General features: G+C 51.0%; 1 protein-coding gene across 2 annotated transcripts in view; it reads left to right on the top strand.

The window, feature by feature from the left end:
- DIS3L2 (DIS3 like 3'-5' exoribonuclease 2) overlaps positions 1-27460 on the top strand; it is a 2640663-nt gene that overhangs the window by 268959 nt on the left and 2344244 nt on the right. For both annotated transcript variants that reach the window (XM_069617547.1, XM_069617548.1), the window contains one exon: positions 13350-13495. In XM_069617547.1, the coding sequence (XP_069473648.1) occupies positions 13350-13495 (146 nt within the window). The remainder of the gene's footprint in view (positions 1-13349; positions 13496-27460) is intronic.

Here is a 27460-nt window from a genome sequence, read left to right as displayed (position 1 = left end):
CCGGAGAGCAAAACACAGCAGCAGACGCTCTGAGCAGGCAGAGCACAGTCTCTCATGAGTGGGAGATAGCTCAGGAAGTCGTTCAAGAGATCTTCGCCCTTTGGGGAACCCCTCAAGTGGATCTGTTCGCGACCGGGGACAACCGGAAGTGCGAACTGTACTGCTCAAAGGAATTTCCCCCGAGAGGAGCTCTAGGGGACGCGCTAGTGGTGGAATGCGAGTTTTCCACTTCTATATGCGTTTCCTCCAATCCCTGTGATCCCTCAAGTAATCGGGAGGTTGAGGAAGTTCGGGAAAACCATGATCCTAATTGCCCCGGATTGGGCCAGGAGAATGTGGTACCCAGACCTTATCGACATGTCCATCTGCCCTCCAATACGTCTTCCAAGAAGAGAGGATCTTCTCTCGCTACAGGAAGGTCAACACACTCAACCTTTACGCATGGCTTCTGAAAGGCTGAGATACAAGGATTGGGATCTTCCGGATGACGTGATGGAGATTTTGCTTTCGGCTAGAAGGCCAGCAACCAAATCTCTGCATCGGTGTTGTTGAAACAAGTTAAGTAGCTGGTGCAGTTAAAAGATTGTGGACCCATTTCAATGTAATATCCCCACAATTTTATCTTTTCTGTTACATTTAGCCAATCTGGGGCTCCAGGTTGGGACGATAAAGGGATACTTAGCAGTGCTATCCATCTTTAAGCGCTCTTCCGAAGAAGAATATTACTTTAAAATACCCTTGATAGAAGGCCCTAGAGGGCCATCCAAGATGGCCGCTTAGGTCAGAGCTCCCTCGTAGCCCCGCATCAATCCTGGAAAATCCTGCGGATCCTGGCGTTACTGTGCCCCAGTCTGCCTGTGCATGAACTGCTGATGTCCCCAGCTATGCCATCCCGAAGCTTCGTGTAAAATCGGAGCTCCCAGCCCGAGATTCAGCCCGGGAGTCCCGGCTGCCGAGATTCGCGGGGTCGGCCCACACGGCTCCACGCATCCAGAGCTGAGCTCCTTCACTACAGAGCCCGACGCGCCCCCCGTGCCACCCACGAGGCGGGGGCCCAGTATTCTGGCAAGGAGACGGCAGCGGTTCGGGGAGCGCTCGCCGAACAGCGGAAGGTCAGCGGGAGATCCTGACTCCCTCCCCCCGCCTGGAGCCATCGCTAGAGTGGAGGAGACGGCCGTAAGACGCCAGGGCCACCCGTTGCAATTGCAATGTGAAGCAACCTGTTTGGCCAGTACCCCCCCCCCCCGCACACTGAATCTGCTCCTGCGGCATCCGGCTTCCCAGCCGAGGGCCGTGGAGCAACAGACCCCGGACGACAGCCAGCGGCCCAGCAAGAATCCCCACACCCACTCAGAGGCGGCGAGCGATCGCGGAGCTGCGGCGGGTGAGCGGGAGGCTCCCCTGACGCCGTCCGTCCGCGTTCACGAGGCCGGCGGACTCCCGGAGGAGTCGTTCCGGGGGTGCCGGGAGGTAAGGAGTGGTGGGGAGACGGCGCTGTTCCCCAGGCGGGGTTGGTCCTCTCCCCCGACCGCACCACTCCCGCCCCCCCCCCCCCCTGCCTTCAGGACTCAGCAGCGGCCTCACCCGTAGTGGCAGGAGCAAGCAAGCAGCACAGCGCCCCCGGCAAACCATTCACTCCTGCAACCCGCTGAGCCAGGATTGGTGCGGCATCCGCACACACGGAGCACCTGGGGGCCCCGTCCACTTGGACGACCTGAACCCCCAGAAGCCGGGAGAACCCCGCCACATTGGGAAGAGCATCCTCCTTGCCGCAGACCAACACCCGGCCCTGTATTACAAATCAGGGGCACAAGGAATTGACCAACACTTCGCCTCCTGATTTAGTAATAGCTGGCGGAAAACCTCTGTAAACAACTGACACGTACCAACGAAGCTCCTCAACAGTCAACCCCTGCCACTAAGACGACCACATGGCGGGTAACATCCTTCCTACGCCGGTCTTCCGCTGAAACCCACCAAGGGGGCTGCGCTAACAGTGGAGAGCTTGGCGCACGACGATAACCGCCCCCCCCCCGCCCCGCATTTCTGATCAAGCACCCCATACAACCAGCTGCGGCCACCCCGGTCCGGGGGTGGGTCCCGGGGGGGTTCGAGGCACAACTAGACCACCTGCAACCCATTTTCAATGCTTCCATTCTCACAGCCACGATGGGGAAAAACGATAAATCTCAGAGGAAGCTAAACTTTGAGAGTGGCCTGTTAGGGAGAATTCTCCGTTTAGGCTGAATTTCCTAACCTAGTGAGTCCCCCAGCAGCTTTGCTGGATTTTTGGGGTTTATTTTTTTCTCCTGCCAAGAGTGAGACTCTTTTACCCTCACTCTTGGACATGATTTGAGTGTGTTTCTTTGAATCTAGATGTGTTTAATGGGGTCTTTTACTCCATAGGGCTTCATGTGTTTTTGTGATGTGTGTTACACAGCACCCTCAGTGCAGTGACACAGGGGTGTCATAGTGACCCCCCAGTATAGACTCCATACCCTGTGACTGACTACTGTCTCCCAGGGCATGTAAAGTCACCATTTACTTTACTAGTCTTAAATTCTGAACAGAACCAGTACAAACCATCATATTGTGGACGTACTGGCTGGGGCAATTCAATTGCCCCGGGGTCTGTTAGTCGAGGGGGCACGTCTCCATCCCCCCCTGATCGAGTTTTGGCTGGTGGCAGTGGATACTACTTTTTATATTCTACCGCGAATATTTTCCTATGCGATTTCCCATTGTTTCAGGCTACTACCTTTATTTAGTCATTTACGGTAGCCTCGAACATACCGCCGGTTTATTTATTATTAATTCTCCGGTTGGTATTTTTTTGCCAAAACTTGATTCTAAAATGGCGTTTGTGTCCTCTTCTGTGACTCCAACCCAAGTCAAGCTTCACCACAGAAGCCCTCCAAAGTGGTGCCACTCTTCTGGGGTACTTAGGAGGGGTGGAGGTAAATTTAGGCACCCTGGACTGAGTTGCCTAGGCAACTCAAGTCGCACTCCATCCTGATTGCCGGCTCACCACTTAGCATGTTTGAGTGACAGCTAGGCTGAGTGAATGGGGGTTTGCTGCATAAAAGCAGGGCTTTGGGGACTGGAACTTCAGAAGTCGCCACAGGACCTAAGAATCCGACGAGGGAGAAGCTGAGCCGACCTGCCACGACACCACCACCGGTGGAGCCCTGCTGGACTGCCTCACCACTTTTCCCAATGACAGAGGAGATCTCCCGCCAGAGAGTCTGCTTCCTTTGACTGGTGGGGATAACCAGTTTCACCGTCTTTTCGCTTTCCCGACGTACCTCGTGGCCGCCTTGCCCGTGCCAAGCACCCCGGCAACCGGGATACCACGTTTTACCACGACTGCGAAACAAAGGTACCACCTTTAACCGGAAAACTCTGCGGCTGGTTTCTTCCCTGGTAGTGCAACGACCTTCATCTTTCCTCCAATTCAAGATCTTATCTTCCCCTGGACGACGACGCAACTTGCACCCACTACCAGGAACAACTGCCACCGCTGGAGGATCCTTCCCACTTAAGGTACCGTGTCCCGCCTGGCTTCCCTTGCTACCGATTGTACGGGGTAGATTTAGCCCCCGGCTTTTGAACATGGGTTAGTCTGGGACACCCTGGCTAAACTTTCCTAAAGCCTCTCTAAACTCTTTTTGAACCCTCTGAAAGACTTTCTAAGCCTAGTGTAACTGCGTGATCTTGGGCGCATTTGTGCTCTGCTCTCTCTAAGAGTGGGCCCAGCCTTTGGACTTTGGCTCACCAGTGACTATTGCTCTTCTGCCTTGCTAACAGTGTTCCTGAATCTTAGAGTGGTGTACCTTTCCATATTCTGTCTTTTTCCTTCCCTTTCTCACAAACTTATTGGAGTGCAATCTAGTTAAGCGCTCACCTCTGTATGAAAATACGTAGTGTTTTACTGTGACTTATCTGAGAAGGAAAAAGGGGTGTATATATTACAATAGTAACTGTGTTTAGAGTATTTTACAATAAGAGTGCTGGAGTGTTTCAACTGTGTGTTTTTAAATAAATAATTATATACTTTGATACCAAAGCTCTGGTCAGTGTTTGCTTGTATTAATGTATCTGAGTGCCTATTGTGTATACTTTGCATACTGCCTAACTTTTCTTGAGAGAAGTCCTTCTGCTCAGCCACAGCTACCAGGTAAATCTGGGTGGTGCAGACTGCTACCAAGTGGGTTTACTGCCAACACCTGTAGTCTTAAATCTTTTGCAGTGGTCCCTAAGGGAACTGCACAGGTTTCTGCCGAACACGGCCCGACCCCCAGAGCCCCTCACCACCCAGAAGACCAAGCTTCATCGTCCGTATGCTCTCACCAGGATGAAGTGGCTGAGAACCCCTTTGAAATCAAAGAAATCCTTCTTGACTTAAAAGCAGGCATTGACAGCCTGAGTAACAAAATGGACGGTCTCGCGTCCAAAGTTGATCTCATGCAACACCGTATGGACTCCCAGGCCGAACGCCTGAACGAGATGGAGCAGAGGGTGTCAAATCTCGATGACAGTTCAGCAACTCTAAGTAATAGAGTCTCACAGCTGGAGTCGCAAATGAAACTAACCGCTGCCAAGTGCAAGGACCTCGAAGGTCGGTCGAGGAGGAATAATCTACGGATAGTCGGTGTGAGAGAACATCAAACGCAGGAGAAAATGAAAGAATTCGTAGAAGCCCTATGCACCACTCTATTCGGCCGCGAAGCCCTATCCCACCTATTCATAATCGAGAGAGCCCACAGGATTCCCGCGACAAGACCTGCTCCAGGAGCTCCCCCTAGGCCAATAATAGAGAGACTGCTGAACTACAGAGATCGTGACTCCTTGCTCTGCCTCGCCAGAGAAAAAGGCGAACTGAGCCACAACGGGGACAAAATCCATTTTTACCCTGATTTCTCCCCGGCAGTGCAGTCACAAAGGAAAACTTTCGCTAGCGTCAAACAGAGACTCTGCAACAGTAAACTGCCGTATTCCATGCTTTATCCAGCACGCTTAAGAGTCCAACACGAGGGAAAGGTGAAATTTTTCCAAACCCCAGATGAAGCAAATTTGTTCCTGGACCGTCTAGGTCTCCCGGATCAGAATCAGGCTCGCCCCAGACCGCAAAGAGACAGAATCCCCAGGAACCCTCCTTAAACGGTTTGACATGGCTGGACACAAGACCCGGCACAGCAGCATTGAGTAGGCCAGATCATTTACAGCAGCACTAGTCGGGGCTGGGACACTTGGGAGACCCCAGGTGCCCCCAGCACAGCTACTGTTAAGATACTGTTAGCCTAAATTGAGTCTGTCCGACGAGGTGTGGATCTCTCGGCATGGCGACTCCATGGGCCTTTTTGGTTTGGGAAATTCTGAACCTCACGGTGAGCATGTTCGGGGTTGCCCACCCTCGGGTGAGTTACGTCTTGGGCCTGCTGGGGATTGCCCGAAGTTTGAATATTACAAAGTTAATGGGAAAGTTCAACGCCACCAGATCCCGAATGTCCTGCTCACCGCCTGATCCCTACTCGCTGCCATACACATCATCGCATCGAGACTCCCATCCCTCGCATACAGACCCAGTCAGCAGCTCTGGCTCAACCAGACCACGGCCGCCCACTAAATCAGAAATGTGGTCCGAAATAAAAGAAAAGTTGCCCCGTTCAATGTTTTAACATGGAATATAAAAGGCGGTAACATCCCGGCTAAATCTAGAAAAATTCTGCACTATCTCAGACGTCACGAAGTAGACGTGGCCCTGATTCAAGAGACACACTTTACTCCGGGGAGAGACCACCAGTGGGCCAAAAGCTGGGGCTGCCACAGATACTTTTCATCCTACTCCACGTACTCGAGAGGAGTCGCGATCCTCATACACAGGCTTCTCAGTTTCCGGCTACTGCACACGGCTAAAGACGAGGAAGGCAGAGCACTACTGGTGAGTGGCATCGTCGCAGGTCAGAAAGTGACCTTTGTCAATTCATATGCTCCGAATGTGGATGGCCCTGACAACTTTGGCTGGGTGTTGGCGCAGCTCTCCGCGCTCGGCCCGGCCACGGTTGTCTGGGCCGGCGACATGAACACGGTTATGGACCCTACGAGAGATAGATCATCGGCCGTACAACAACCATCCTCCAAAGCTGGTCTCCAGATAAAAGAAATTTGCAAAGCGTTTGATTTACAGGACACTTGGAGAGTCTCCAATGGGGAAAGGCGCGAGTACACCTTTCATTCTGCAGTCCATAATACAAGCTCCCGAATCGACTACTTTTTTACCTCAACAAACAGCCCCCTGGCGTGTGGCTGGTGCCACATCCACCCGAGAACACTCTGACCACTCGCCAATCTTCCTTAAGCTCAAGCCACCTAGCCACACTCTGCCGCTACAACGTTGGCGCTTCAAACAGGGATCACTGCGGGACAAGGTCTTTGCCTCCGAATTAAGAGAGGAGATTGACGTGTTTTTAGAAGCCAACCTGGGTTCGGTCCCCCCAGCAAGCATAATTTGGGAATCCTTTAAATGTTTTATCAAAGGAGTCTGCCTCGCCAAAGAAAATGCAAGCTCGCCCCTAATGAGCTTGAGAATGCCAAACAGCGAAAAAAAATTAAAACAGCTCGAAACCCAGAACGCGAACAAAGACAACCCGGAATCTGCAGCAGCGTTGAAGACGGAATTGCAGAAATTCAACGACGCAGCGGAACGGGAGGTTACATTTCTACACTGCACCAGCCAAATCCGCCAATACGGCGAGGGCCAGAAACCAGGAGCTTTACTGGCAAATCTAATTAAGGCCGACAAACAGTCCCTAATCGAAAGGATCAGAACTAGGCAAGGGGAAGAGGTCCACACTGACAAAAAGATAGCGGAGGAATTCAGTCTATTCTACCAAGATCTTTACAGTGCCAAGCTACCGAAAGACTCAAACCTCCCCCTGGAATATTTGGAAGACACAGAACTCTACTGGGTCGAACATCAATTGCGTGAACCCCTAAACGAACTAATCTCACAGGAAGAGATTAAAGCAGCCATAAAGACCCTACCACCCTCCAAAGCACCAGGCCCTGACGGCCTAACGGGAGAATTTTATAAGGCCTTTGCAGAACCTCTGGCTCCGTTGCTGGCAGCGGTGTACGAGGAAGCGCTAGAGCTTGGGTCCCTCCCTCACACTTCTCGTGAGGCCAATGTCATTCTTTTACACAAATCAGGAAAACCACCAGACGAATGCGCCTCGTATCACCCAATCCCACTGCTTAATCTGGACAATAAAATTCTTGCCAAGATCCTGGCGAATAGATTGATGCCCTGATGCTTGCCCTGGTGCTGGCAGACCAGGCAGGTTTCATACCTGGCCGCAATACGACCTTTGGCATCCGAAGAAGGTTTGGAATCATCGAGGCTTTAGACCCTACAGGCCTGCTTGATGCAGAAAAAGCATTTGACTCGGTGGAGTGGCCGTTTATATTCATGGTTCTCACCAGAATGGGGCCGGGGGCCCGCTTTATCAAACATGTCTCTCTCCTGTACACCAATCCACAAGCTAATAGCATAGTGGGCAAGGCAAAATCACCATCAATAAACCTGCAGTGTTGTACGAGACAAGGATGCCCCCTGTCAGCTCTAATATTCGCTCTGGTAATGGAGCCACTAGCCTCCAACCTGCGGGAACTACGCCAACGAATGGGACTCACCATCGGCCCACACAAACTCATCGTATCCTTATACGCCGACGACATGGCACTATTCATAAGGGACCCAGAAATCAATCTGAACCCGGTCATGCGGGAAGTCATCAGATTCGGGGCGGCCTCCGGATTGAAAACCAATCACTCAAAATCAGTCGTCTTCCCACTGACCCGAGACACGAAACAATTCGCCGACGACTTCGGACTCAAGTGGAGAACCTCCGGGGTTCGCTATCTTGGAATCCAGCTGTCACTGGACCCACAAGAGGTATTCCGGGACAACTATGAGGAGGTGTTTAAGTCCCTACAGGACAAGGTCACGCGCTTGAAGACAACTCCCACTGACATTCTGGGGCAGAACCTCCTTAGGCAAAATGGTAATGTTGCCAAAATTACTGTATCTCTTCAACAATATCCCGCTGCTACTACCACAATCCTTCTTGAAAAGGCTGAAAAGCTTGGTCCTGGATTTACTGTGGGCTGGCAGACCAGCCAGAGTGGCGTACACCATACTGACGCTTCCCGTGTCCAACGGTGGTCTAGCCCTCCCCGACATGGAAAAATATTTCTGGGCAGCTCAAGCACAGTACCTCAGCCACTGGTATGCAACGCAAACGATTCGCCCTCATGTACAGGTGGAGAGGGCCTTGGCAACTCCCAACTTCCTGACTGCAGTGGTTTTCGGCCAACTTCCCGTTCCCAACCGCACAATGAACGTGATGCTCACAACATACAAGGTCTGGAAGTCGCTAGCAAATAAGCTGGGGGTGCCGATAAGGTATTCTCCCCTCTTGCCAGTCAAGTTTATTCCTGGAATCCCCCTAACATCAGAGAAAGTGTTTCACCAGTGGGTCGACAAGCTACACATACAATCCCTAGGAGACCTTTTCACGGAGGAGGGCTTCCTGACCCCTGACCAAGCCAAACAGAAAGGGGGCAACACAGCACTGGACGTGTTCCTCTACTTCCGAACTCTATACACTATGCAGACCCACCTGCCTGGTTTCCTGAGCCAGCCACTGACCTGGCAGTTACTGCACAATGTCATTCAAGCACAGGGGGGAAGGCAGGCTAGTGTCGCAAATTTACAAAGCACTGACCACCGGAACACCCCCCGTCAACACTGGAGCGAAAACTAGATGGGAACGAGCACTAAATGCAAGTATATCAGAGGTTGATTGGGGCTACATTCTGAATCAGACCCAGAAAATTGCACTTAACTCCTGGCTCAAACTTATCCATTTTAATTTCCTCCACCAAACTTATTATACACCTGAAAAAGCTAATAAACACCATCCCGACACCCGGGCCGAATGCAAGAGCTGTGGAACTCTATCAGCGAGCTTCATACACTTGGCATTGGAATGCCCTGAAGTAGCCCAATTCAGGAAACAAGTGTTAGACACGACAACGGCAATCGTGGGAGAAGCAATACAACCGAGATGCACGGCAGCTTTGTTTGGAATGACAAAATTGCTATCCACGCCGTCGCGGAGACTGACCGGAGTTCTACTGACACTAGCTCGCAGGAGAGTTGCCATGGCATGGGGCCGAGGCCCCCCACTTTCCTACACCGCTTGGCGGAAAGACTTACTCTACTATCAGGACATAGAAGCAGATTTCATAAAACTCCTTCCTCTTCATGCGCGCCGGCCCGACATATGAGGCCCGCTGATATCTTTCCTGATAAGTGAAGCTGACACCTCCTCAGAGGGACCATTGGACGCAGGGAACACACCCTGATGCAGTCTTAACTCAGGCCGACAATACTTGCCACAGGGTCGCAGGGGAGCAGAAATGATGCACAATAGGGACTATACGGAGGAGCGGTGAGGGTTAGGGGAGGGACTCGGAGGGGCGGGGGGGATGGTTTGGGCTCTAGTTGACGGCGCAAAGTTAAAATCCACCCTAATGTGGGTGTGTATATGTGGGTGTGTATTTGTATGGTGTGTTGAAATACCAAAAATAAAGGTTTAAAAAAAAAATACCCTTGATAATTCAATTCCTAAAAGGTTTAAATAATCTTTTTCCCCCCAATACCTTTCCAGGTTCCAGTGTGGGATCTAAACTTAGTTCTAAAATTTCTCACATGTTTTCCATTTGAGCCTTTACATTCTTGCCCTCTAAGGCTCCTTACGTTGAAAACAATACTCCTTGTAGCATTGACATCAACCCGCAGGCTAAGTGAGTTGCAGGCGCTTTCGAGCGGTCCTCCTCACACCATCTTTTATAAGGACTTAGGGTTAAACCTTCTTTTTTGCCAAAGATTGTTTCGGATTTTCATCTGTCACAGAAAATAACTTTACCTACGTTTTACCCTCCTCCTCTTGCAAGCAAGGAAGAGGAGCGACTTCATAGACTAGATCCCAGGAGAGCTCTTAGTTTTTACATCTCAAGATTTGCAAAAATTCATCAGTGTGATCAACTTTTCGTGGGATACACTGGACGTAAACTGGGCCTTCCGGTAACAAAACAAACATTATCCAGATGGATAATTTTAGCCATAACAATGTTACAGGTTGGCGGGAAAAGAACCACCTGATGGACTAAGAGCTCATTCGACCAGGGACATGGCAACTTCAACAGCACTGAAAAGGGGTGTCCCTGTGCAAGATATTTGTGCAGCAGCCACATGGTCCTTTATGCGCACCTTTTAAAAACATTATGCATTGGACGCAACTTCTTCTCAAGGAGGTCTGTTTGCGAAATCTGTACTACATTCTGTACATGATTAGAAAAAGATACTGTACTCCCACCTCCAATACAAAACTGCTTTGGGAGTCTATCTAAGATGAGGAATACGTGGGAGGACACAATCCATTCGAAGAACAAGTTACTTACCAACTGTAACGTTCTTTCGATTGGATGTTCCTCCCACGTATTCCTCATCGACCCTCCCATCCTAACCCCACAGTACAGTTTACGTGAATTACACTCTAAACTCTTTTAGGGCTTGGGTCAAAAGAGGCATGTCATTGACTATCAAAATCCATGGACGATAATATACGAAAAAACCAGAACTGAAGCCAACGGGCGCGCTCGAGGCTCTTATACGGGGGATGACGTCGGTGCTCGACGGATGCCATCGAGGGACATCGACGCTGCGGCCTCGAGTGGAGCGCCCTCTGATGGAGAGAGAAAAAAATTTCCGAGGCGAAACCTAAAGGTAAGGATATATCTAAGATGAGGAATACGTGGGAGGAACATCCCATTCGAAAGAACGTTACAGTTGGTAAGTAACTTGTTCTTCTCACTGCGGCAGATTTTGCTTGGAGTCTCCTGGACTCACTGAGTGTTGGGGGAGCCCAGGAGGCTCCATGCAAAAGCTGGCGCAGTGAGAAGCACTGCATCATTTCAAAACATCCGTGTTTCTGCCTGCAGCGTCTTTCACTTTGGGTCTCTGGGGATCCTCCGGGGGAGCCCCGGAGACCCAAAGTGATAGCCGCGGCAGGCAGAAACGCAACGTGGTTGTGTTTCAAAAACGCTGCGGTTTTTCTTTCTAAGTTTCTCAGGTTCCTCCGGCTCGGAGGAGCACGAGAAACTTGGAAAGAAAAACGGCAGCGTTTTTAAACACAACAAAGTTGTACTTTTTTTAATTCAAGAAATTAGCACTTACGGAGATGCAGCTGCAGCTTTCCTGCCTGCCGTCTCTGATCTATGTCCTCCGAGTCTGGCACCAATGAAGCAAAAGCCACCCAGTGGTCACTTTTGTTTATTACAGCTGGCTGGCTTTTGCTTCATTAGTGCCGCAAAGGCAAGCACAGGCGGCATCCATTTCACAAAATGGGTGCCCCCTAGTGCTTCCCAGTGTAAAGTTTGAGCTTCATTTGCTCAATACTTTACATGGGGACTTTAAAAAAAGATATTTTTTAGATATTTTTTTAATTGTTGGCCATCTTTTCGCCAATAATATTTCTGACCAAACCATTCCTTTAAACTCCATGGAACCAATTAGTGCGAAAAGGCAGTTGATCAGGACGTTAAAATCTCAGAGAAAGACATTATTAGTTTTACTTAATTTGGCAAAGGAGAGTAAGTTGAAGATGTCTCCTATTGAAGACTCTCCAGTGAGGTGGTCTGTTGATAAGGTGGAAGGTGATGAATTCCTTGTGCGATAAAGTTAACTGGACGGCAAGTGGTTCAAACGAGCTCGTTGGGGAACAAACTCCTAATTTGGACACTCCCACTGGCTAGGTTGGTTTTTGTACTTTTAATGGGTTTTTAATTGATCTCGAAGTATGAGATACGTGGACGTTTAGTGTTTCAATAGCAGACTTTGTGAATGGTGTACACTTGGGCAGACTGACATTTCCCAATATTAGAATGTTTAGGCGGCAGACCACCCCATGGCTCTGCATAACGATCTTATAAGATGGCCAACCTACATCTTGAAGTTGGGTTGTGCTTTTGTTGCTTCCCTTGATGGCATCATTTTGGTCTGCTGCAGATTCGCACTGACGGTAGCATTGATTTCCTGCAAATGGCATGGTCAATGAGGGTTTGTTTAGGATGGGGTTGCATACTGGTACTTCAGTATGGATTTGGCGTACATTTAGTGTTGTGACATTTGCTAATGCCAGTATGTAGCTTACAGAGCCTTGTGATTGCAGGCCTACAGATGACATGCTCTAAAGTCCTAGCGGTTCATGTTTCCAAACCTAGGTTATACTTTGTGCCATCATTTGGGTCTAGGGGACTAGCCGATGTTTGACACAGGACACTAGGGATGAGATTGGGCGGACCAGAAAGATGCCCATCGTATATCTCTCTAGAGCCAGCATGGTACAGTGGGCAGTAGGCATCAAAGCACCCTGGGTCTCTGAACTCCCTGCCAATATGCTCTTTAGATGTCATCAAAATGCCCGACTTTTCAGCTGTGGCTTCTGAATGAGTAATGGTTCTGTTGGCCGTGCACTCATCACTTTAGCATTGAGGATTGAACTGAACTGTAGCTTCATCCCTTAACACCAAATGGAAGTTGTCGGGGGTTTTGGGGGGGGGGAGGGGACTTCCTCTACTTTCTTCTTCGTTTACACACATCCTATTTGTGTAATTGTGCCTTCAGAGCTGCAATGGAAACTTTCAATTTTCTTATTAAGACTTCTTCATTCTCCTGCTTCAAGTCATGCTTTATTTTTAACTTTCTATGTAGAAGCTCTTTCAAATCCATTCGGTTTGTGGATCCAGCAAATCCATCCAAATGTCAACCTCCATCCTGGAGAGCTTTTTCATTTGCTTTCTTTGACTCCGATCAGATTTTCAATTGCCTGCCTATCTTGCTTGTTTGATGTCTTCCCTGTGTAATCATGACGCAGTGCAAGACCCTCATTGGTGTTATTGGCAAATATTGTTGTGGAATGGGCTTGGGTTGGACTACTGGGCTTCCTTTGATTGTTTTATGTCTGCATCTTGGTGACTATGGAGAACTACTCTTGCAGGGTATCGAATGAGGGGGAAATATGAAGTGTGAGGGTGTGCCAAATTCTCGAAGGAAAGTGGCATGCATATTTCTAAAAAGCGCTAAAAGTGTGTGGGAAAGAATATCCGAACCAAGGTCCCAGACTGGGATCTAGTGTGTTGAAAAGAGGAATTGGGCATTGGGTGAAATGCAGTGTAGAACATGGCCACTGATGTTGAGTAACTGTTTGTATTTTATTTTGCAGCTGGTTTTAATGGCACCACTTCAACACCGATTGACAAAAAGAAGAATCGAAATAAATCTGGCAAGGGCCGTAAGAAGACTGTTTTTGAACCCTATATGTCCTTTGCTGAGGTATCTGAGGGACTTAAACGAGGCCAACTCATCCAGGTACTTAACGTACAGTAAATATTCATTACCAGTTTCACAGGACATTGTACCGGTTTACCTCTTTGAATAACGAAGGGCATGGATATGTCTTACCATTGTATGTTATATTTTGTGGAAGTCGAAGGACTATGTTCTTTTCCCCAAGCATACCCTCCCTGGATTGTGGAGACCCTGGGGCTAGTCTTTTGTGTTCACCCTCGGATTCGGGTACTTCAGGGATGTCATTTTGTTAAAGCTGCCACTGAAACGGAGATTGCTGTTGACTTTGGATAACCAGAAGTAACAAGGCCATCTTTTAGGTTTCATTTTTGTAATTCATAGACATTTAAAAGCAATCCACTCTGACGAATCACAGGATTCAGTCACTTCTGCCCAGATGGGAACCTTTCTTTGTGAGGCTAGGGAGGTGAGCCCGATATGCAATATTCCCGCCTACGGGTGGCGGCAAGCGGGCTCAAAGGGAGCAACTCCCCTCCTGGGGACAAGAACGCCTGATGTGAAGGGGAACTTCCTTCCCCTCTCATTCAGAAGTCTGATAAGATCAAATCTGTTGGCAGAAGAAACCTCTTATATTTGCTATTGTGATATGTCACTGTATGATAAACGCATACCTGGTACTGAGACGAGTAAAACTACCGAAATACAGAATAAGTGCCTACTAGGTACTGGGTCAAAGAAGCCCAAAGGAGTAATAATGATTATGGCTCAAACATCAAAGTGTGTGTGTGAGAGAGAGAGAGAGACCCTGGAGTTTCAAACCAGCTTGGTGAGGAATACTGGTTCTCCAGCATGGGGTCTGGCATGGATTCACATGCTCATGAATATTCCCCGTCGTCAGGCTGGGAATCCTCGGTAAAGAAAAAACCAGTATCAGTTTCGTTTCTGATCTGACTTTCGTAGTAATAACCAATCACTGGTCTCTGCGTCATACTGACCACAGCCAATGACTGCCCTCTACCTAAGCCCCACCTCTGGCAGCCATCTTCAGATTTTTACCGCACGTTCATGTGTTGGGATCCTCGTGCTATTGCTCTCGAGCGTTAGTGCTATTTTTTTCACGTTTTTTCTCAAAAACTTCGTTTTTTCGGTCAAAAGAGCCTCAAGCTCCACGGACTCTCTATCCGATCAACGGGGACCCGTGTCGGATTCGTCTGCGCCCCTCAAGGGTGAAGATTCGTCGAGCTACGCTTTTGGAGGACTCCAGAAGTTTCTCAGGCCCGGTCATGGCCCAGGAGAAGGGAAGCTCGACGCCCGGAAAGCTGTTCAGGGTCTGCCCTGGATGCCAGCTGCAGAACGTCTTCAAGGAGGACGAACACTCTTTTTGTCTCTACTGCCTACGTGAGGACAAGACGCACGTGGAGAAGGACTGTGCGTTTTGCGGCAACATGTCGGAGCGGACCATGAAGGACCGCCATCAACTTCTCGCCAACTGGCTAGAAGGGAAGAGCCCGTCCGGCGAGAAGAAGAAGAAGAAATCTGAGCGGTCTTCTAAGACCTTTGAGGACGCCCCGGCGACGGGGGTCCAACATAAGGCCAAGCACCGCGAGTCCGCTGGCACCGGGAGCGCCGAACGGTCGGGCTCTACGGGCGCCAGGCAGGGCGCACCCTCCCCGGCACCATCAACCACGAGCCAACGCTCTGGGTCGGGTAAGAGGAAGGCCGAGCACCCGGCGAAGCTCCTGGAGAGGCCCCGGTCGAGCTCGAAGGCCCCATCGGAGGGGGAGCGAGGCGGTGTCCCCCCCTCAAGGATAAGGCGGTGAGCGCACCTAAGGTGGTGAAGGCCTTAATCCATCCGGCCAAGCCCTCTATCGAAACTGTCGCGGCGGCCCTGGCTCAGCCTGTGCAGGCTACACCAGTGGTGGCGACCTCGGGGCTCAGAGTCTCCCTGCCACCTCGGAGGGAGTCCTCTTTTGTGCCCATCGATAGAACCCCCGTGAAATCCCCCGAGGGGAAGAGAAAGGGGGGGCAGGGCGTTGTCGTAGATTCGGCTTCAACCTCAGAGGAGGAACTAGTCGAGGTCTTAAGCCACGGCCTCGGCGTGGAAGAAGACCGGCCCGTCGGGATGGATCCCGACGCAGGTGACGACGAGGGTACCGACGGGGCCCCTGATCGCCCGTCGGATTCCCCTCTGCCAGCACCGCAAGACAACTCGGCGGCCATTTTGTTGGCTATACAGTCCTTCTGCTCAGAGATAAGGACGAGACTACCATTGCCGACGGAGGAACCTCTCCCGTCGGGGGACCCAGAACCGGGACCTTCTGGTGTTCCCCCTACTAAGAAAAGAAGGATCCACCCCCCACCTCCTTTTCAGCCGTTGCGCCCCGTCCAGCCCTCCTCCCCGTCCACCCGAGGGGATGATACGGGGACTGACACGGCAGCGACTGGTACGGACGACGAGGTATACGACGAGGATGTACCGTCGTCGCCTCCCACCAGGGCTTCTCCGCCCGACGAGATTGGATCGTTCCACTCCATGATCACCAGGGCATCCGAACTTTTTCAACTCTGCCCTGAGGAGAAGAAGGAAGGTTTCCTTGATCAGCGGCGCGAGGCCAAGAGGAAGACGGTCCTCTCAGTGCCTCTATTGGACGACATTTGGGATGAGGGCCTCACCCTCCTCAAGAACCCTTCCACGACGCCAGCTAGAAGAGACCGGTACGAGAAGAAGTACCGGGTCCCGGACACGGCCCCCCTGTGCCTCCGGGCGCAGCCTACCCCGGACTCCGTCGTCTCCGCGGCGGCCAGGAAGAAAGCGGGGGGGGGTGCGGCCTCCACATCGACTTCCCCACCGGACGGCGTCCCACTGGACGCTATGGGACGCAGAGTCATCTCGTCTGCAGCGACGACGATTAAAGCGGCCAACACCTTGGCTATCGTGGCCCGCTACGACAGGGAGCTCTGGTACTGCCCTTCGATGGGAACAACCTGTTTGGCAAAACAGTGGACGATTCCCTTCAGGCCATTAAAGCGGACACTGAGACGGCCCGGGCCCTGGGAGTTCTGCAACAACGACGGACGCCCTTTCGGAGCAGCGGAGGCAAGGGCGCCTCCAAAGGTTCCGGCGGCGGTTTCTCCACCTACCGTCAAGCGGCCCGCTCGTCGTCTCAGGAGGCCTACAGAGGACGAGGCAAGTCTGGCGGACCCCGCCGTCGTCGCCAAGGAGGTCAAGGCGGCAAAACCTCGTCCAAGCAGGATTGAACCGGCCGTGGGGTCGGGCCCCCACCGAAGCACCCCGGTAGGAGGCCGGCTGGCGAGCTTCGTCAGCGTGTGGGAGTCCATCTCCACCGACCGTTGGGTGCTGGACGCCTTGGCCCGGGGCCACGCGCTCGAGTTCCCGAGAAGGTGCCCGCGCGTCCCCCCCGTGGCCAGGAAAGAACTTCACGTCCCTCAACTTCTCCTGGAGGTAAAAGCGATGCTCAGGAAGGGCGCTATCGAACTCGTCCCAAAGAGGCTTCGGGGCTCCGGAGTCTACTCGAGATACTTCCTCGTGAAGAAGAAGACGGGGGGATGGCGCCCCATCCTGGACCTGCGACGTCTGAACAAGTTCATCAAGGTGCAGAAGTTCCGGATGGTCACCCTCCAGCACGTCCTGGGTCAGCTGGAGGAAGGAGACTTCCTGTCGTCGTTGGATTTGGAGGATGCCTACTTCCATATTCCCATCCTAAAGGGGCACCGAAAATTCCTCAGGTTTGTGGTCCAAGGGCGTCATTACCAGTTCAAAGCCCTCCCCTTCGGACTACGGTCGGCACCCAGGGTATTCACCAAGTGCGTCGCACCGGTGGCGGCCGCGAGGGGGTCCACGTCTACCCCTACCTGGACGACTGGCTCATCCGAGCCAAGACGAGGGAGCTCGCCGTGGTTCACACGGCAAGGACGGTCCAACTTCTCACGGACCTGGGATTCTCCGTGAACTACGCCAAATCCCACCTGGTACCCGCACAAGACGCTCTGTTTCTGGGAGCGAGGCTCAACACAGTGTCCCTTCTGGCCTCCCCGTCGGAGGAGAGGACCAGGACCATCCTGGGCAAGGTGCAGCGGATGTTGGTGGCCGACGCGGCCAAGGTGAGGTCCATCAAGTCCCTCCTCGGAATGATGTCTTCCTGCATCTACCTCATTCCCATGTGCAGGCTCCGGATGCGCCCGTTGCAGGAGTTCCTGGACACGCGCTGGATCCAAACGACGGGCAGCTTCGAGGAAAGGATCACACTCGACGAGAGTTTCCGACGAGCGATCCGGTGGTGGGGCACCCGCGCGCATCTGACAGCGGGCTTGGACTTCCAGACCCCAGCCCACCAGGAGACAGTGACCACGGATGCCTCCCTGGAAGGGTGGGGAGCGCACACCGAAAATCTGCACGCAAGAGGCCTTTGGCTCCCGACAGAGAAATCCCTACATATCAACGTCCTGGAGCTCCGTGCAGTGTTTTGGGCCCTCAGGTCCTTCCTTCCGTCCCTCAAGGGCAAGGTGGTGAGGATCTTCACCGACAACACCACCATGTTTTACATCAGGAAACAGGGCGGAACCAGGTCCCCAGCACTTTCCAAGGAGGCGCAGGACCTGTGGCACTGGGCCATCGCCCAAAGGATATTTCTGGTGCCGTTTCATCTGGCAGGGATAAAAAACACCATCGCCGACTCACTCAGCAGGGAGCTGCGCTCGTGCCACGAGTGGGAGCTACGGCAGGATCTAGTGGATCGCCTCTTCCGACGGTGGGGCACACCCCAGATCGACCTGTTCGCGACGGCGACGAACTCCAAGTGCCGGAGGTTCGCCAGCAGGTTTCCCCAGGCGAGGAGCATGGGCGATGCTTTCTCTTTCCCCTGGGAGGGCCTGTTCCTCTACGCGTTCCCTCCTTTGCCACTGCTAATCCGGCTCGTCAACCAGCTCAAGAGGTCACGGTGCAGGATGATCCTCGTCGCACCTGCGTGGCCGAGGCAGATATGGTTCCCGGACCTTCTGGACTTGTCGGCGTCCCCGCCAATCAAGCTGCCGGTGGACGCGGATCTACTCTCCAGAGAAGGAGGCGCCATCCTCCACCACGACCCGAAATCGCTGAACCTGCAGGCCTGGCTCCTGCAGCGCTAGAGTTTGGAGGATACGACATACCGGCCGACTGCAGAGAGGTTCTTGCAAAGGCCAGGGCGTCCTCGACTCTTAAATGCTACGGACACAAATGGAAGAGGTTCTCTGTCTGGTGCCACGCACAGAAGATTAACCCTCTACGGATTACGGCCCCCCAAGTACTGCCGTACCTGCTGACGCTGGCCAAAGCTGGACTGGCACACGCGTCCATCAAGATTCATCTTGCTGCGATCTCCCGATACACCAGAACCACGGGGCGGACGTCCTTGTGGTCTCATCGTCTGGTGAAAGAGTTCATGAAGGGACTGTTCAGATCGTTCCCGCCGGTGAAGGCTCCGGCCCCGGCGTGGGAGCTCAACGTGGTGCTGACCAAGCTCATGGGACCTCCGTTCGAGCCTCTGCACTCGGCTCCGTTGAAATTTCTGTCGTGGAAAACAGCGTTTCTTGTGGCCATCACCTCCGCACGACGAGTGGGAGAGATCCAGGCCCTTTCCTGCAAGGCCCCGTACTTGACTTTTCACGACACGAAGGTAGTGCTCAGGACGCACCCCTCCTTGATGCCCAAGGTACCGTCAGACTTCCATCTTAACGAACCCTTGGTGTTGCCTGTGTTCTTCCCGTTGCCTTCGTCGCCGGCTGAGAGGACTTTGCACTCGCTGGATGTGGCTAGAGCGCTGAAGTTCTACGTGGACCGCACGAAGTGTTTTCGGAAGACGTCACAACTCTTTGTGAATTTTGGACCTGTCAATCAGGGGAAGGCTCTCTCGAAGGCTTCCATTTCCAGATGGCTCTCCGGCTGTATCATGTACTGTCATCGGTTGGCAAACCGACCGCTGCCTGGCCGTCCGAGAGCCCATTCCACCAGAGCGATCGCAGCTACCACGGCGTTCCTATCTGGTGTGCCCCTGCTGGACATATGCAGGGCTGCTACGTGGAGGTCGACGCACACCTTCACGAAATTCTACTGCGTCGACCGGGATTCCAGGGAGGAGTCCAGGGTCGGCCAAGCAGTGCTGCGCAACCTGTTCGCCTGAGGTGAGCCTGGTGAGGAGGTAAGATGCTTAATGTTGAGTTTGATGTAATGCTTAATGTTGAGCCTTTGCCACCTCCCGTGGTTGTGCATGTGTGTACTGCTATGTATTCTTTATTCATGAGCATGTGAATCCATGCCAGACCCCATGCTGGAGAAGGAACAAGTTACTTACCTGTAACTGTTGTTCTCCAGCATGGGTCTGGCATGGATTCACATGCGAACCCTCCCGCCTACCCCTCTGCGGCTCTTCACTTGGTCATCTGCCACTTCACATGCTTCCAAATCTGAAGATGGCTGCCAGAGGCGGGGCTTAGGTAGAGGGCAGTCATTGGCTGTGGTCAGTATGACGCAGAGATCAGTGATTGGTTATTACTACGAAAGTCAGATCAGAAACGAAACTGATACTGGTTTTTTCTTTACCGAGGATTCCCAGCCTGACGACCGGGAATATTCATGAGCATGTGAATCCATGCCAGACCCATGCTGGAGAACAACAGTTACAGGTAAGTAACTTGTTCCCAACTCGGGAAGAACGCTGCCTTGCACACCGGCAAGCAGCTGGAGAGAGGAAGTGGCCAGGGGGCACGGTACGAGGGACATGCATGGAGAGTCTTCCAACTTGCTGATAGTCCCAGGAGGGACACTCGAAGGCCTGGAGAGGAGTCTCACCACTGACGTGCTTGAGATAAAGCATGCAACAGTTGGACCCATGAGAGTATGTCAAACGAAGGCGAATCCCTGGAGAGTGGAGGGAGGAGGAGGAGGAGGAGGAGGAGGAGGAGGAGGAGGAGGAGGAGGAGGAGGAGGAAGAGTACTTGCATCGCGGATACCACACACAGACACTGAAGCGTGTTGGGGCAAAGAACGGATGCGAGCAGAAGAGCCATCCTGACCGAAAAGGGAGACTAACAGAATGAGAACGCCGACCCAGTGACACAGCCCTAGAACACTGAAGGTAACTTGGAGGGGATCAGGCCACATACTACTAATACGATTGGATTAATCGTACTTCTCTCAGTGAGAGACCGAACACTAATTTAAGTGAGAATCATTCCTGGGCTAAGCTTACTCGTCCCAGTGAGGAATCAAGTATTGAGAAGAGTAATACTTCTTCAGAGACTCGGTCTGTTCGTCCAGTGAATGGCCAACTACCAAGAAGAGTGAGAAGCATTCATGGGCTCCTCTGACTCGTCCCAGTGAAGGATCAAATATTAAGAGTGAGAATCCTTCTGGTGCTCAGCCTACTCAACTCCGTGAAGAGCCAGATACAGTGGTCATTGGGTACATCACACAGATGCCACTGAGGAAATAATAGTCAGAAGACCACATAACAAGTCATAGAAGAACACCTGTACAACTAGCAGAGTTAATACCAAAAGGAGAAATACTTACAAACATTGTTGAGAAGAACCAAGTAAAAGAGTATTTATGTACCTTTGCAATTTATCCAGAACAGGACTACAAGACTTGTCCTTGGCCTCAAGCCCTGAGATTGTATCTCTCCAGCCCTGAAATCTCTCCACTGGCTCCCTGTGGCTGCAAGGATTAATTTCAAGACCCATTGCATTGTCCACCAGGCTTTCTAGGGCCTCAATCCAAAATACCTTCAGCTGTCCCTCCGTAAATACCTTCCCTCCTGAGCTCTTCGCCAGCCCCCATACCCCCCCACCCCCTGTCCCCCACCTCGAACTCACTCGGGGTCATTCGTTTTTCAAAGAAACAAGCTTGGGGTAGATCTGTCTTTGGCGGGGACCTCCCTCTGGAACAGCCTCCCTGCCACTCTGAAACTTGAGGAGAACCATCTCAGGTTCCGGAAGCACCTCAAGACCTTCCTCTTTGCCTCTGCCTTCGCTCCTCTTCTCCCTGCTGATCTGTTCTCTCAGCATCGTGCACCTGGTTACCCTCTGACTTTCGGGCCCAGGTACCTGCTCACCCTGCCAAACACCCACCCACCCGCACTGCCTCCTGGCAATCCCTTGCACTGGGGTCTGTATATGTAACTCTACAGTCACCCTGCCCCCACCCCCGTTTTTCTGCACTTACCAGACACACCTTGTCTGTTGCCTTAAACCTAGCACTTGCCACTTGCTGGCTGCACTACCAATGTTTGTTGCTTTTTATTATTTATTTTTCTTTGCTCAGCACTTTCCACTTTCTCCCCCACTTACCATGCAGTTTCCCCTTTCCCTCTCCCATGCACTTGCGCGTTCTCAATGTCACTGGGCCTAGTAAGAGCGTTGTTTTGTTCTTCCTGGTTCCCTTCCCTTGTCGTGCTCTGAAACACTTGTGTACGAGCGCGATACAAATAAAATATATCAATACTGGAGTGCCTAGGGATAGGAACTTAAACCAAGGAGAAATAAAGAAAAGGACGTGGAGATATCCCTTACGAGAACTGAATGAACTAATACAAGAAATAGCTAAGCACTATTTGACGATTCAATATTGAGGAGGACTGGCTGAAAGCAATCCCAGGAGAAGGGAGTAATTTTCCTGTTTTTTAGTTATTCAGGATAAGTGGTAGAGTGAGGGTAGACTAGTTTTGGACAGAGGATGGACTTTTACTTTGGACTTTAGATCGGACAACGGGCACCATAGCTGAGTTGTTGGGTAGGTAAAACCCTTAGAGTAGGGAAAGTCAGCCATTTTCTTATTTACAATAAACACACCTTGAAATGGCAAATCCGGGTCTGTCTCCTTCTTTTTCACACCACCGGAAATCTTAAATTTGGAATTCCTTTTTTCTAGAAGACTGTTTTCTTTTTTTCTTTCCATTATGTCTGACTATTTTTGTATCACGTGTTAGAAGAGGGCAAAGTTAAAGCCAGGTTTGAGAGGTTTTTTTTATGCAAGGTCCCCTGCTTCCCATGTACAATAATTCCTATTGAGTCAGGTTCTTGATTTGTGTTACAAGTGGGATCTGGTGTTGTGGTTATCTCATTGATTCTTGGGTTTTTCCTTTTGGATGGGGTATGCCTTCTACTTAGGTGGATATGCTTAGTTTGGTCAACTTTGCAGCTGTGGCTTGATCCAAGTGAGAAATAATTCTGCCAAAATCTTTCATACTGCTGGCCATTCTTCCTTGCCTATTGGACGAGCCAGAAAGCCCTCTTATGAGTTGTTGCCAAAGAGCCAATGGAGCATGTGAATCTCGCAGCTCCAGGCACCATGGTCTTCACCCCAGGCTGTCATAATGAAGTCTGATCCAGGAACCGTTCTTGGTTTCTAGTGGGCCATTTTTTATTTCAACATAATTTCAACATTTTTATGTTGCGTTTTCCCAACAAATTGAGTTTTTCTTTTGTTTGCCTTGAATGCTTTGCGTTTTTTAGAGAAGATGCCATCCTCTGCTATTCAGCTATTGAAAATGCAGAGTGGCATTGCAAGATCTCCAAGTGAAGAGACGTGACAGGGTCCTCCGTTATTCAGAGTGATCTGCTTTGGCTCTACAGATACTCCAATAATGGCGCTTTATTGTGTAGTGATCACCTGGATCTTTCGTTTTGGGGCTTTCCCCATATCGTATGCCATGCTGCAAGTGGCAAAATTCCATTTGAAAATCCTTGTTCTTGTTTTGTGTGGGGGACCCTGGATGCCTTCCTCCATCGCTCTAGTCTGTGCTCAATAAAGTAAAGCTGATCTGCACATTCTCTGAATGCCTCTATTAGACTCACCTGATCCCTTTTGCCTGGCACAAAGGGATGTCAAGTCCCCTCCCGTAGAGATAGGACCAGCTGCCTCTTGAGAGTTTGGGGCATCTCCATGTCTCCGAACAATCTAAATAGCATGGACCATGAAGTCCAAGCCTTCTGTCATATTCACCTTTCAGAGGGGAACGTGCAAGTCATTGTGGTCACCACATTTACAAGAGCACAGTGTAGAAGTATATACTGTCATTTTCACACTGGTCCATGGAATTCTCCATCTGTCCCAACACTTAAATTCTTATTTTTCCCTAGTCATTTTGCCAGGTTAAGTGTCGGTGGTCATTTTCAGCCCCTGCATGCATGCTAATTGCCCATTGTGGGGGACATCTGTGAAATCCCTTTTCAAGCAAGTATTAAGTGCCATTGCCTACATTTATTACTCTCTCGGTTAGTGAGGACTGCCCCTCTGTGCTGAGACTTTAACCGTGAGCTGATAGGTTTGATGCACAGACGTTTGGCACCATAACGCAATGTCTAGCTGTCATGGGACATGACTTCTTGGCATTTATCACAAACACTGAGTGAGTAACTGAGCATCAAGCATTTTATTTTTTTAGCTTAAGCTTAAGGTTCTGTACTTTGTGTTAAGAAGGCTCTCAGAACTTTTGTCCCCTTTCATACAAAGGGGAACTCTTCTCATATAAAGGAAACCTTTTCTCCCTACTATCTTTCCCTGAATGCATGACTTCTTGTGTGGTAAGACTCTGCCCTGAATCTGATGGGTGCATTTCAATTTGACATGGATCTTGCCTCTTGCTTCAGGTTCATCCTCCTATATTTTTGTCACTAGTCGGAGGCCGTTGTTCGATCAACTCCCACATCACTACAATCCTTAAAACGATTAAAAGTGACCACTAGCTTTCCAAGTTATGTCCAGCACTTTTCTCTCCTGTCATAGGGTACACCTGCTTTTAAAGCTGAAATGTGATTAGATGCTCCAGCCTTTGACTTGTTATGAAGGAGAGGTAAACCATCAAAGTATAATGAAGGGGTCTGCAACCTACGTCTTTGCAGATATTTTAGACTATAATGCCCATCAGCCATGTTTGGCATAGTCGATGGTTGGGACACCCTAAGATTCAAAGTACATAACCGATGGTGAGCCAAAAGCTGTGTGGGGTACCAGCAGTGAAGAGACGGACACAGTGTGTTTGCCTTCCAAATGCTTTTATTCAAACTATAGCGGGGCTTGGGGGAGAAATACCTCCCTAACCCCCAACTCTGAGGGGTTCCCCTGCCTCAACAAAACTAATGGACCAGTCGTCCGGATGTCCAAAATAAGTCCATTGTTCTGTGTCCGAAACCTATTCTAACCCTCGCACTACAATCCTCAAAAATTACTGAGGTAAATTATACATTCTCAGCTGTCTTCCACTTTGGTCTCTCACTGCCTATTTGGGCCAGTGATGCCCATGTACTGATTTCTCAGAAGTGGTCTCCTTCTTTAATCCGTTAACGCCAGGGGCGCAGTCCCTTCCCTGGTATTTAATGCCAGGGGAACAAACCCTTTGCTTCCGTTACTACAGTCTATGTTTGCCTCCCAGCAATGTGTCTTACACCAACCAGTGTTTGTTGGGTACATGTGCCGGCATCCACAGTGGGTAGTTGTCCCACGGCTTTGTTATACATAACAAATTGTATGCGTCCTACACTTGTTCCTGGCAAAGTTTATCTCCCTTTTAACTTTGCTCGTTTATTTCTGGTCCTTCTATAGGGTGAGTTTTGCCCTTCTACTCACTTGTCACTCTGACCTTACTGGTAGTGCTTTTTTAATTCTTTTGCAATTTTTATTTATTGAGCTTTTGGTAGGCGCCTATACAACAGAATGGTGTTTCCAGGTACCACAAGGCAAGTGGGAAGGGAACAGGGGAGTAAACAGTGGCAAAAACAGTAAATATACAATTGTGCTCCTACTAGGCCTTGTGGCATTCTGACGTGCAAGTGCAGTGAAGCGAGTGCACGAGCTGGGGGAGGGAGCAAGGCATGGGCAAGTGCTGGTGGGAGCGCAGGAGCGAAGTGCCAAGGGGAGCCAAGGTAGGAGGCCACTGGCTAAGTGCTAGAGCGGAGGAATCCCCATGGTTGGATGCACAGCTGTCAGGCAGTGGGCCTGCAAGGGCAGTGGAAAAGGGGGCGTGGTGCTTGTCGACTGGGAAGAGGGCCTGGTAACCTGTGAGAATGATGAAGAACCAGGCCATCAGTCTCAGCGGCAGTTGGGTGGTTAGCAGAGAAGGGAAAGAGTGAAAGACGTAGAGAAACTATTTGTGAAATTTCCAGAATTTAAGGTGGTATGGCTCAATTTAGAGGGGCAGGGAGGCTGTTCCAAAGAAGCGCACCAGCCGAAGAGAGAGACCTGCTCCCCACACAACAGAGTTGGAGGAGCGTAGGGCTCTAGCAGGGAACTATTTAGGGAGGGAAAGTTGGGGATGGCGTGGCCCCAGAATGCAGGAGGGAAACTGGCACAGGTGTCCCAATGGGAAGGATCTCTGTCTTACTGGCATTAAGACTTTAGCCGCACACCATGCCTGGATGGCGATCAGGCAATCTGGGATGAGAGAGGAAGAAGAGTAGATAGATGGAAGTTTGAAGGAACGCTGTGTCTCATTGGCATAACACTGGAAATTAATGAGGAAATCAGATGAGTAAGAGGCGCGAGATAGATAATGAAGAACCACTGCAATAGGATAGAGCCCTGGGGGGGGACACCCCAGTGTGAGCTGGAGGAGGAGAAAGGGCCCAGTTGCAACTGGGAAGGGCAGATATTGAGGAAAGAGGTCAATCGTTCCAGTGCCCGGTCTGTGATGCTGAGGGTATCCCGGAGCCATTTAATGAGGATAGAATGGTTGACCATGTCAAGGACAGAGGAGCGCTTAAGTAGAATGAGAACAGCAGGAAAATTAGTCTTCATTTGCGAGCATACCTTCGCAGGTGTTCAGGAGAGCAGTGTCCATGCCCCTGGGTGCGCAGAATCAGATTGGTGGGTATGGAGGCAACCAACAAGGTCAGTGTGAAGGATCAGTTTGGGGAGGACCAACTTCTCCAAGAGCTTGCCCAGAAAGGGGGTGGTGGAGATAGGACATTAGTTAGCTGGGCTGGAGAGGTCAGCAGACAGCTTTGTTTAGGCAATGTTGCACAAGGGAGTACACGAGAGATGGAGAGAAAGAGCCAGGGGTGAAGGAGTGGTTACAGAAGTCTGCAAGAGCTGAGGCGAGAGAGGAGATATTGTCCTTAATGGTTCTATAGGAGCATCTGTTTGGATGAGACCATCACAGATCGGCCAACCTTCGAGACCTCATCAGGTGCTATGTGCAAGAGGGAGGAGAGTGCGGGGTGGTGGGAGGGGAACAAAGCGAGGCAGGGGACAGGATCGGGTATGGAGATGGGGATGGTGGAGAGTGAGGACAGGATGGTCTGAGTTTTAGATGTGAAATATGAGCACCGAGTGGTGCAGAGAGCCTGGGAAGGAAGGAGAGAGGTGGAGACTGCAGTTGGATTGGCAAGTTCGTTGCAGATTTTGAAAAGTTCAGTCGTGTTAGTGGCTTAGATGTGGTCCCTCTTCTTGGAGCGTATAGAGAAAAGATAATGCCTTTGGAGCAGACGACATGCCAGTTTGTCAGAGGATCAACCCGAGGTCTGCCACTTCAGTTGAGCAACTCTGCACTTACGTTTCTGGGAAGCTAGATCGGAGTCCTACCATCCATTGCACTTGGAGGCAGGCTTCAGGCGGATCCTCACAACTGCTCAAGGATGTCTAGGCTGTTAGAGATGGAAAGGTGAAGGTTAGCGAGGATAGGCAGAGGGAGAGTCGGAAGCAGGGGTGGGAGGAGGTATGAAAGTGGAGGCAAAAGCAGCGACTGACACTCGCTTCATCGGTCGAATGACAGCAAAGGAGTCTGGCAGTATGGGGGGCCGCTCAGAGGGCCGAGGGGCCCCAATTGGGAAGAGAGGAGAGAGTAGGCTGAAGAGGATGGGGAGGTGGGGTGACCGGGTTAGAGATGGGGATGTCACCAGAGATGAAGGCATCTAGAGTGTCTGAGTGGGTCGGACAGGATGGAAGAAATTTAAGAGGGGAGTCTGAGGTCACATAACTGTGAAGTGGCTGATTCAGGAGGGAGGAGGAGGACCCGGAGGAGGACCACCACCTGG

This window comes from Ambystoma mexicanum, chromosome 10 (genome assembly GCF_040938575.1).
Source record: "Ambystoma mexicanum isolate Mex_15411 chromosome 10, UKY_AmexF1_1, whole genome shotgun sequence".
Classification (NCBI taxonomy): domain Eukaryota; kingdom Metazoa; phylum Chordata; class Amphibia; order Caudata; family Ambystomatidae; genus Ambystoma; species Ambystoma mexicanum.
This window is presented reverse-complemented; position numbering and strand designations above follow the sequence as displayed.